An 11,756-nucleotide genomic window follows, 5' to 3' on the forward strand; every position below is an offset into this window, starting at 1 on the left:
TGAATACTAAAATACGCTCAACAATGCTATGTTAAGTGGTTTTGAACTATATCCTCGTTGGGTGCCCCTGTTTATTGAGGGCTAAAAGCTCATTCACATAGTACATTTCATTTTAAGTTACTTTTTACGTAACAAGCAAAATACTATTTTTGTCTTAGAAAAATATCCTAAGATATTAAATTTACGAAAGTCTATACATCACGAATTTGATGATTTTCTAACATTTTTTAAGTTGTTACGCAGACTTCTACCTCTCCTTACATGCAAAATTCCCTTGTCCATGTGGATAAACACTAACACTTATTAAGTCCTTTAGTAGCTTTTAAACCTTCTTGAATTGAAATAATTCCATTAAATTGGGAAGTAAACAATTATTGAGATAACGATACATGTATATCACAGGCTGAGGTGGGTGACTGAATCGCCCTATGCTAAGGTGATCCAAGACAGTCTTGGATTCCGGACTCCTGGTACTGGATTACGGATTCCTTGTCAGTGGAACTTAGATTCCGGATTCCAAAGCCCAGGATTTTACATTTCACAAGAAAAAAATTTCCTAAATCCGTATTTCGTAAAAAATTAAAGAATTTTAGGAGTAAGTGCCCACCCACTACAGGAATTGATTCAAGCATCATGCATGCTGAGATTGCATCCCACCTATAGCCTGTGACAGTTGGCGATCATTTTGCCATGTCGAACCATAGCAACAAAATAGAATGGGGAAACCTTTAAACTGCTTATCTTCCCTTCCCTTTTCTGGCTATGCTACCTTTTGCCGCAAATCCTTCACTACATGAGCCATGGATATAAACAGGGAAAGGGGGTACAAAGGTATAAAAGCAGTGACCAAGACATACCAAAACTTTTTGCAGGTTTGACATTTGCAGTTTTTCAAAATGTTGTTAGAGAACAAAGAGCTTACATTTGAATATTATTATATTCTAGAGAGTTTGAGTTTTTTGAGGGACTGATTTAACCCAACAGTACTTATTCACAGGGTTCAAACCCTTTCTTGGACCAAGAATCCAGGAATTTTTCATGGAGGCATTGAATCTTTATTTTGAAATTCAAGGACTTCAAATAAGGTGTGTTAAAACTCCTGTTTAAGGGAATTCACAACAACAGTCACATCTCCTCATATTATACTTGAGTACCCCTCTTCCCTACCCCCCAACACACACCCCCTTCCTTGCGAGAGTATAGCATTATGACCCAGCCATGTAACCTTGAAAAACTTACAAAAGGACCGTTTTAGTGCATTTAAGTTGTATAAATTAGCCAAGACTAGGGTCAGACTAAATCTAATCTGCCTATCCAGACTGTTTGCTGAATTCTTCTTAAACATCTCCACAAAATCTTTTTAAATACCTTACTTACATGAAACTCAGCCACAGAGCTTGCTATTGTATCAGACTTGGTATTATTAAATTGTACCATTTTTAAAAACATTTTTATATTGCATTGGGAGATTTTTCAACTACTTGAGTTCTAAGTAAAGCTGTTTACAGTGCACTGTGGTAAATAAAATAAAAATTAAATAAATAAGATATCATATTTACTTGGTGTTGTAAAATAAATGGATATATTCTTAACAATATTATTGTTGCAAAATTATGCCTTAATTTAGATATTGGCCAATTTTGATCGAAGAGGAGAACTACCTGATTGGTTATGATAATACTGTGATCAACACTGAAATGAGGATACCCTCCGCGACACTTGGATTAGATTTTTCTGTACTAATCAAAAACTTGCAGTAAAAATAATCATTTAACAGCACAGACACAGACCATTTTGAGAGTCATGTATTGTTTTTTTTTCCCCGCCATTTCTAATTATTTTTACAGCTGTAGGTCCTGATAATTTGGCCATGTTCATCACAGGACTAGAATGAACATTATATAATTGACAAATATGTAGTGCCATTTCTTTTTCACATTTTTTCGCATTTTCATGTTTTCCACTTTTGTTTCCATTTACAGCTTAAATTTTTCTGTCAGCGTACTCTACCGTACTGGGAAACTTTCAAACACTGGCTTAAATTTGATAATTAAATTACTTTTAATTATAGGTTTGTTGCAGGAGAAACCCTAAAACTCATTGTGCAAACTCCACAAGTAACTCAGTTTTGGAGTTACATTACAATGTAATAATTAAACTAAAAACGTCAAGAACAGCAGCCTGGTTTTTCTCTTTGTGACTCAACATACTGTTCAATATTAAACTTTGGTTCAGAAGGCCTCTTCAAGCTTCGGTGTTTCATGTCCCTTTAAATAGAGAAATGATACAACTGAATATCTCTTTCCACCAAAAAATGAAATCAAACAATAAAACACCTTTATATCCAATTGCTAATTCTAAATTAACCTCATGTCACTGCTAACTAGAAAAGAAAGTTCACTAGGAAAACCATAGGGCCAATATTATTAAATGAATAACGAAAAACGTACTTTAAGTATAGCTCAATCCCAATTTTTCAAACCCCCAGTAATCTTTGAAATGTTTTGATAGAATGATCTTCGTATGACTTTGAAAAATGGTTTCCATATTAAAGTGTTTGCTATTTGTTTTATCAGCAAATGGATGAAAAGAACAAAACATAGACTCTTCGTTTTCCGCCAAATTCTGTTCAATTGACCAATCGTGTTGCAGTATGACGTCAAAGCGATTTCTATAAAGTTTTTTGGGCATGAAGTTTATTCAGCCGAACGTTCGCTTAACCAACCAAAACCCCGGGGGTTTGGATCCGTTTCATAAACCAATCAAATTGCTTTATTTCTGTTCGTTTGTTGTTTTTGTTTTGTTCGTGCGTTTTCATTTCAAGGTCACATGAAAATCGCTCTAAAATTTAAACCCAACCTAACTTCCCTTCACAAGTGTAATTTTACCCCAAATTTTTCAAACCTTGCTATAACTCAAACTAATTGTTTTTCCACCTTGAGAGGTGGTTGTAAAAATGCAGATTCCACTGAATGTGAATTGAATGTGAACTAATGAAATGAGTGATTAAAGGGTAAGAGCGTGAATAATAAACAAGTCAGTGGAGAAAAGAAGCAGATGCGTGAGGTATTGTAAAGGTAAGAAAAAATCTTAAATGAAGTATGAAGTTTAAAGTGAGGTAAAACCAAGGGCTAACACAAGAACCAATAAGAACATGACATTTGGTGACAGTGTGACATCATATCTTTTGCAATAATTAATTTATGACTGGGTAATTCACAGGGCTGTTAGCCAGTGCAGAAATGCTTGCACACTTAGCAATAGCTACAAGCAAATAGCTTTTAATAAACTCAAACTCAAGGAAGCAACCACCTCTCATAAGCAACTCTTTTTTACCCAAAATACCAAGATAAATTCTCCCCAACAAAACAATTAGGAATTCAGTCCTTATATGTGTCCACGATCCATAAGCAATCACCAAACAGAGAACGGTTCAAACGTAAAGGTAAAGTTAAAGAGTTCTCATTTCATGTCAGTAACTCAAAATAGTCATCTGACTAAAAAACCTGAGCCCGACGCTGCGCTCATTTTATCCTCCTCTCTCCATAAGTGCTCCGTTATAAAGGTATTTAAAGCTACTTAAAGCTACACGGAAAGGAAAGAAGTCAAAACAAGGATTTGCATTCACACCTGACAATCGAACTCGGGACCTCGTGCACAGAAGGGCATGCACTAAACAACTGTGGCAATCCTTCCTCCTCGTTCAAATGCTTACATTAGGTTAATTATGAACTCAGATTTGATATTACCTTGCAACAGCCATGAAAGCTAAATCAACATTCAGTCCACTTTTTGCACTAGTTTCCATGAATGCTACATTATGAGTCTGCCACAGAGAGAATGATGAAAGAATATTATTAGTCACTTTAAGTTAGATTTAATCACAAATTATCTCTTATAACCTAGAAATGATACAATGATTGACATAATGTTAATTCAGTCAGTACGCAGTCCCCCTAAATAACTGCTATAAAAAATAACTTCTCCAGCTAAAACAGATGACATAATGAAGTTGAATGGTTTTGAAGCATGTACCAGTAACCCAAGCTACCGGTAGGTGGTCAAGTCTTATTACACAAAATTGTTCTTTGCATGTCCTCAATTTGCCCCTTGCCAACCCCCCCCCTCCCCCCCCCCCATGACCCCTCTGGAAATAGGCAACTTCTGAGTTCCAAAAACCCTCACTTTCAAAAAAAAAAGGCCACGTGAGGAACCTTTCTTGTGACAATGAGCTTTATTTGCATGAAAATGAAAAATCATTTTCATATCAAAGGCCGAGCACTTAGCCTCACCTTGAAACAGAGGCTTGAGGCAACTCGGAAATGACCTATTGAACAATAACTTCATACTATTTCAATATATAGGACTTTATCTAAAGACCCCCTACTTCAATAGGAATTTCCAATCCCAACTGTGGGAGAAGTTGAGGGACATTTTTTTACGGCCTCTTTCCGGACCTTAATCCAGGCCCAAAATATGATATGACCAGTTCACTCCTGAAATATGTTCAAGGTTGCAGAAGATGATATCAGCCTCAGACAACCTTGAATATCCCTGATACCACAGACACTGAAGCTTTGTTTTGTTATACATTTTGTCTTCAAGAAAATGACGAAAAAAGAAGCCAGAAGCACATAAGGTACCTGCTAAGTACTCTAAGCTGTCTGCAAGGCAAAAGGTGCCTGCAGCTTTGACCTAAAGTTCATGTGACATTAAATATCAGTTGCTGCCGTGGTAGGACTAGGCAAGTTGGCAGAGCATTTGATGGAACATTGGGAGATGCCAGGTTCGACTTCCAGGACCACACCTACACTTGGGGTATTTAAATAACTGAGGAATGAAGGTCCTGCAGTCTTTGCCCCACAAATGACTACTCTTTATGTGGTTGAGATGAACCACATAAAATAGCAGTATCTCCTAAAGGAGATATTCAAATGGTGTTCTTAATTTAAGTACGCTTTCTTGTCGATATGGCACTCAAATAAAGTGCTTACATATATTTGTTTAAGGAATAAGTAGTGACCATACCTTAGCAAGCTGTTCCCCTTGCTCTCTGGAAATAACCCTCTGATTTGTCAAATCGGCCTAAAATGATAATGCAAAAATCACATAATGGTACGTGCATACAAGCCCTAGGATTTCAAATCCCATGTTCAAAAACAATTTTTGGGTTCTGTGCCCACCTTTTTTTCTTGGCACTGGAAGCCATAAACCAGTAACACATAATGTGCTTTTTGAGAATGACTCAAGATGGTGAACAATAGAAAACTGATAGATGCTAAACATTAATTTATAGTTTCGTAACTTAAGAACTGCTAACTAGTTAAGTATCTGTGTCGAAAAATAATGACTTTCTGTCAATGGATCCCACGGCTGAAAATGGTACCGGGAAACTATTTTTTGATCTGTTATTTTAAGCCCGCAATAACAACACTATCCTGGAAACTTTCGTTACCGTGAAGTCCTAGGGCTTGTGCATATATTGCTGGGAATTAGCTGTTAATACAGAATTGGACATTCATATTGCAAACTGAGCAACCCAAGGAAGATATTCTGACTTAAAAAAAGTGTAATTTTACCTTATTTCCAAGCAGCATTATAATGACATCAGATGATGCATATTCATAAATCTCAGATAGCCATGCCTGTCACAAATATAATATTGCATTAGAACATTAGAGCGATATGTGTGTAAAAGAAAAAGAAATCTTACATGGAATGATGAGGGATATGCATAAACTAATGGTGGCGTACTGGGCCGGGTTCCTTAAAAGATCGTTAAGTTTAACCAAGGATTAAACCAAACTTTAAACATGGTTTTCTTGTCTAGGAACATTTAAATCAAGCCTACAAAGTACTGTTGGGCCTTGACTCCAAAGTACAAAAATGATAACATTAAAAATAAAATGTTATTGTCTAAGCAATACATAAGGGCACTTATCAGCCCTACGTACTGTACAGACCGGAATTTGTCTTGCCAAACAGGAGGGAGCAGCCATTGTGGCTGCTTTATCACACCGTTAGCTCTTGAAAAATAACCAATTATTATCTTGAGAATAACGGAAATACACCATGTAATAAATTAATATATTGATTGTTAGACAAACTCTCCCCAAAGTGAATAAATTAGGGCATTATTTCCGATGTTAGGGTTTGGTGGACTATTATGTTGTTTGTGTTTGTAAACTGAAAAGTTAAACAAGGTGTAACTTCTTGCAGCACAATCTGCAAAGATGGAAAGGAAATTAAAGTATTGTTAATTCTCACCCTGATATTTTCAAAAGAACTTTCACTGGTCACATCATAAAGCAGCAAGAGAGCTGAGGAAATTAAATAATTAACAAATTATGTCAGTTACACAGTACGATTCATAAAAGTGTTAAAGATTGCAGATCTTGTGTCATTTTGGCACCCCTTGGCCCAGTATTGGTTGACACTATCGGCTGCTACTTGGTTGATATATCAGCTGACATATCGGCTGACTCTTGGTCACCATATCAGTCAACATATCGACCGATTTGTCGGTCAACACTTGACCGATATGTCAGCTGGTGTGTCAGCTGATATATTGGTTGACTCTCAGCCGCATTTCAGCCAAGTGTTTGTTTATTACCATAAAATTCCGAAAATAAGCCCCTCCATGTATAAGCCCCTCCAAATATAAGCCCCCTAAATGGGTAACGCAAAAAATCCTCCGTTACATCGCCCCTCCAAATATAAGCCCCCCGGGGGCTTGTACTTGGAAAATTACCCTCAAATACAAAGTACAACAGAGCAAAATCGATAAATTTACTTCCAACTGTAAGGCTAGCCCAATCGATTTGGAAACACAAATTTCCCTCCGTAAATAAGCCCCTCCGCATATAAGCCCCTCAAAAAGAGCCTTTGAAAAATATAAGCCCTGGGGCTTATTTTCGGAATTTTACGGTATCTATTTAATGCCTACCTTGCGAGTCCCTGTAATAAGCATGTGTTATACTACGGAACCTCTCTTGTCCTGCGGTATCCCATATCTGCAAAAATATCAGCATTAAGGAATCAGCTGATACATACGAATACAATAAACTTGCTGCAGAATGTGAAAAATACAGGACATTTGAATATTAGCTACATACACAAAATGAGCTCCCATCAATTTTCGAATTAAAAAAAAAACTAGAACTGTGTGATTGTAATGTACACTTGCAGACTGGTTAAGGGACCAGCAAACAAGATGAACAATGTAGTGAAAATTCTCTAAAAAAACTATACCACAACTTAAAGACTGGTGGTGGATCTGAAAAGACTTCAAAGAATTTCACAAAAATCTTTGCCTTACTTCCGCTACTACTTCTTCCTGGACAGCCCATCGCCTTCATTTAAAAGATTATTTCAAATCTACAAGCCTGCAGACTGCATTCGTCACAAATCAATGATGAAGTTGCTAACAAAAGCATCCTCTTATGCTTCTGGCTTATTTTATGATAATCTTATGATAAGTGGAGCAAATAAGAAGGTGGAAGACAATAGATTTGCTTTATTTTACTCTCCAAACACCATTCATAGAACATCAGTGACAATCCTTCGAAACTTTAACATAACAATGTATTCAATTAAATTCCACTGAAAAACAGGGACAACCCTAAACGCAAGCATATGCAAAACTACACGCGTTGAAAAAACACTTAAAATGCATAATTTGGAAGTACAAATATCAACTGTCAACGACTCTGGACTCCCTGTGAGCAGCGATTAAACAGTGGAGCTTTTAATAAAGAGCTTTGCAAAGCTCATTCCGCTTTTTTAAATATCTAGCCAAAAGCTGACATGGATCAAAAATCATGTAGTGGGATTACCATTATAATTAAGTGGTGGAAAATAAACAAAAGAAAAACTAAAAATTAAACATTTCACCATAAATAATCTATAAATAAAAGTTACGAAGCAGTATTTAAAACTTAGTCCATTTATGACTTTTTCACCTGCAATTTAACTCTGGTTCCATCGACATCTACTACCTTGTTCTATCGTCGGGAGAAAAAAAAACACGAAGAAAACAAAATTATGCTTGGCGACACGTACTACAACTACCATAAAATCTTCATGTTAATTGTCCATCTGGGAGTATTAAAAATTGGAACAAAACAGCGCCATGTAGAACTCACTTTGTAATCTATTCCCACAGTTGAAATAAAAGATCCAGACAGAAAAGCTCCATCTTTGAATCTGACTAGCACGCATGTTTTTCCAACGCCAGAATCTCCAAGCAACATCACCTAAGGAAAAATTAGCAGGTCGAAAATTCGAAGTCAAGAACGCGGTTAAGGATATTTAACCTCTCGTTATTAAATATTCGAGGTGACTCATCTACTAAACGTCAATTTGTTAAAGTTCTTCTGATACATTAAATGTTCAAAATCTTTAGGCTGTAGCTGAAAGATACACGTGACTAAACATAAGGCAAACTAAACTAAACATGCCATTTGAACCCATTCGTTTAATGACACTAAACGTGTTCAACAGAGCGGATTCGAACGGTGAAATTTTTGAGAGCAGAAGCGAACACACGCAAGTGCATATCCAACCTTCGTGACAAGTATAAAGACAAACGCGGAAATTGAGTCAAAGAAATAAATAAAGCAACTTTACAATAATCACTACGTAGACGAAACAATAACCAAACAGCTTTGTTATCAAAGATTTATCTCACACAACTACTGTTTAGTGAGTAAAGAATTTTACTAACCTTGCAAGCAACATCGAACGTCTCGCTAACAGGGCGCTTTGAACCATTTTGCACACTCGACATGGCGACTAGTTTCAAAGCTAAGCCCCAAAGTGGAGATCCGGTGTTACCGGTGATATTTCTTTTGTCGATGAAAGCATATATAGGCAGACACGTAACCCCGTATAAACTTTCGGCCGACTGTTGATTGCTGAACGATATGCACTCAGAAAAGACATTTGCATCTCTTACTGACGTCATCACCAAGCCTTCCCGCGCAAATCGATTGTTGGCGGGACGGAAATTCCACCAATGCGCGACATCCTACGAAGTACTTCAGGAGTCAACAATAACAACACCCTTCTTGAACGATTTTAAAATAAATGTCTCAGCTACTCTTTTATTTATCCTTCTAGTTTATTTTACGGGAGTGATGAGTGTGTACCATCATTGTACCATCCATCCCTGGAAGGCAGAGTGAGACAAAGTTTCCTTATGGTTATGGTAGCCGCTCGTCACGCAATCCTCCTCAGGAACGCGTTACGAAGCCGAGGCTTTGGAGGCTAAGTTTATGAAGGAATTCGGAAAAAGGCGTGTTTATAAACAAAGCTTAAAAAATCCGTCTCTCTAGTTTAAACAAACATTCCTAAATTATGCCACAGACTGGCAGACGAGACATACAGCAGTGAAAATGTTTTTTAAAAAAATGAAAGCCAACCTAGCGGCAACACGGGTGATGAGCTTAAAGACAGATTGACGAATGATCTCATTTTAATATAAAGCTAAATTGTAACTTTAAATTTAATTAAATCAATATCTAATAGAGAAAAAAGGGGGAAAGTGTGAAATCATTAACGTGAAGAGGACGTTTAGAGACTTTGAAAACCTATAATCTATAAATTTGTCCGTTTATATAAACACGAAATTTGGCGAACTTACGAATTCGTTCAAGAAACGCCGCTCGGTTTTTCTTTTAACATTCACGAATATCTCTGTGTCTGGATTTGAATGAAACACTCCTACTCGTGTTTAAGAATACATAATAGGGAACAAGTAACGACACCGCGAACGAAATTACGACATATACAACAAATCTAGTGTACGGATATAACAAAACTAGTGTACGGAAGGTCGTGGGTTCAATTCCCATCTCGGACACAGAATTTTTTTCTCTGTTCTTCTCTCCACAAATGTCATTTCATTTATTATATATATATATAACAAATCGAACGAGCCGTGCTGTCGTCCTTATACCCCCCCTCCCCCTCCAAAAAAAACAAGTTCTTATTAAGCTCATCAGTTATGTCATCTTCAACCTAAGCGAAGTTATTTAACAGGATTTCACGAGAATTGGTGTTTCAGTAGCCTGCCTCCGCATACGTTCTTAGGGGTTCGTCACGCATTCCAGCCCAAAAGACGAACCCCAAAGAATGTCTGCGGGCTGAGGCTAGTGTTTCGGAAGATAGCAGGATTATTTCATTCAGCTATTATAGTGGCGATTAACTTCAGTGAGTTTTAAAAATGGTCACATTTTTTCGTTAAGCGCTTCACTACGCTTAGATGCTCATAAAATTCACTAAAAACTGCGCGGTGAACCTTTTAAACCTGGGAGCGAGGTTGGGCGGGGTGATGAATGAAATGAAGATGATCTTGTTTGACGGTGTTAATCGTCTCAGTATGCGACTAAATGTTTAAGAGGATTTATTTTAGAGCCGCATTAAGTCGTTTATTCCCTGTCTGCGTGGGTATTGAAGCAATTAGTGGCGCTAGGAGCCCGTAAGCGTCATGAAATAACGATGTCTCCGAACAAGCATGACGAATACCCTGGTCCCAGAATTTTTTTTTAATTGTTCCCGGCTTCGCGAAGGAGAGGACCGAGCTGCGAAGCGGCGATAACTGTCGCCTCAGGGAAAGAATCCCCGCTATTTTGGAACTACTGAGCAACCATAAAGTGCGCTGTGCTGAAGTGCAGTGTGAAGTGTGATGTCACAAATATTAGAATTTTTAAAATTCATATGGGATTTGCGATCTTTAGAAAGAACAAGACCAAAAGTGCTTCCTTGCCAAAATCAACATGGAAGGGTAAATCACTGGCAAATTGGGTCTGAGACATTAGCACTGATTTGCTCTGATGCTTCCATAAGAGTCCTAACACTTAATCTGACTTGGGCCAAAACGTCAAATTTCTTCAAACTGTATGGCACTGCCTCGTCCCCGAGACGCTCACGATCACTTTTTGGGGGATATTTGAGTTAATTGTTGTTTCTTGCCTTGGCAACACCTGTGGAGGAGGCTGTGTACGGCACAGCCGAATGAATACAAGTGCTTATAAGCGTCAACAATCCGTGTTAATAGGAAAATAACAGTTCTTTATATTCTCTAACGGCTAGCTCTTCGAAATTTTATTTCCCAAGTTTCGTAGCTTTGAGACTGAGTTTTTCCCGTTTAAGAGGCTGCCTGTTTTGTAATTGCCATTTTAGAAAAGAGGAAACTTGGTCGAGTTAGCTTTCGCAAAGACTTCTGGGACTGTAACTAGGGACAGGGAAAAGAAATTGGCCAATAGCTGAATACCGCGTTCTCACTAACGATCCCAGAAGCCTTTGCGAAAACTTACTCCGCCAGTAATCGACCTTAGCTTTGTCCGTACAAAGGTCCGACGGCTTTGCCAAGCTGATGAGCCCCAATAAGGGCGAAACAGCTGTCCATGGCTGCCACTGCCAAGGTGATGGTTGTGTGCATGCGTAAGGTACTGGCCATATCGCGGAGTTGGTACACCGGTGTGCCTCAGTGCTTAAATTGGTATTGTTACAGTGATATGGGCATCCCCGCGTTTTGGGCATCCCCATTCCCAAAACCCTAGTGATATGGGCATCCTCTGTAACCCAAAACCCTAAACCAAATGGCTAAGGTAATATGAGAAGGGGATGCCCCTATCACTCACACTGTGAAAGGGAATTGCTTTCCGCATGTTTTTTCTTCCCTCTCTTCCTTCCTCCCATCCTTCCCTAGACTGCAAAACAGTCCGTATTTTTGCGTATTAAAGTACGCGCGA

General features: G+C 37.9%; 1 protein-coding gene across 3 annotated transcripts; it reads right to left on the bottom strand.

Annotated features, from left to right (window-relative positions):
* Positions 1-1,296: 1,296 nt before the first annotated feature.
* LOC140940371 (ras-related protein Rab-37-like) lies at positions 1,297-8,922 on the bottom strand. Of its 3 annotated transcripts, none has more exons than XM_073389324.1 (9): positions 8,726-8,922; positions 8,145-8,255; positions 7,962-8,003; positions 6,947-7,013; positions 6,268-6,320; positions 5,580-5,645; positions 5,029-5,085; positions 3,750-3,826; positions 1,297-1,512 (listed from the first exon to the last, which is right to left on the bottom strand). In XM_073389324.1, exons 1-9 carry the CDS (start codon positions 8,786-8,788, stop codon positions 1,503-1,505), a joined length of 546 nt encoding a protein of 181 aa, XP_073245425.1. In that variant the 5' UTR covers positions 8,789-8,922; the 3' UTR covers positions 1,297-1,502. The 3 variants fall into 3 exon arrangements, with proteins under 3 accessions (XP_073245425.1, XP_073245423.1, XP_073245424.1); XM_073389322.1 differs by having other exon boundaries at positions 1,297-2,267; XM_073389323.1 differs by lacking the exon at positions 7,962-8,003 and having other exon boundaries at positions 1,297-2,267.
* Positions 8,923-11,756: the final 2,834 nt, after the last annotated feature.

The sequence above is a fragment of the Porites lutea genome, chromosome 6 (assembly GCF_958299795.1).
Source record: "Porites lutea chromosome 6, jaPorLute2.1, whole genome shotgun sequence".
NCBI lineage: Eukaryota > Metazoa > Cnidaria > Anthozoa > Scleractinia > Poritidae > Porites > Porites lutea.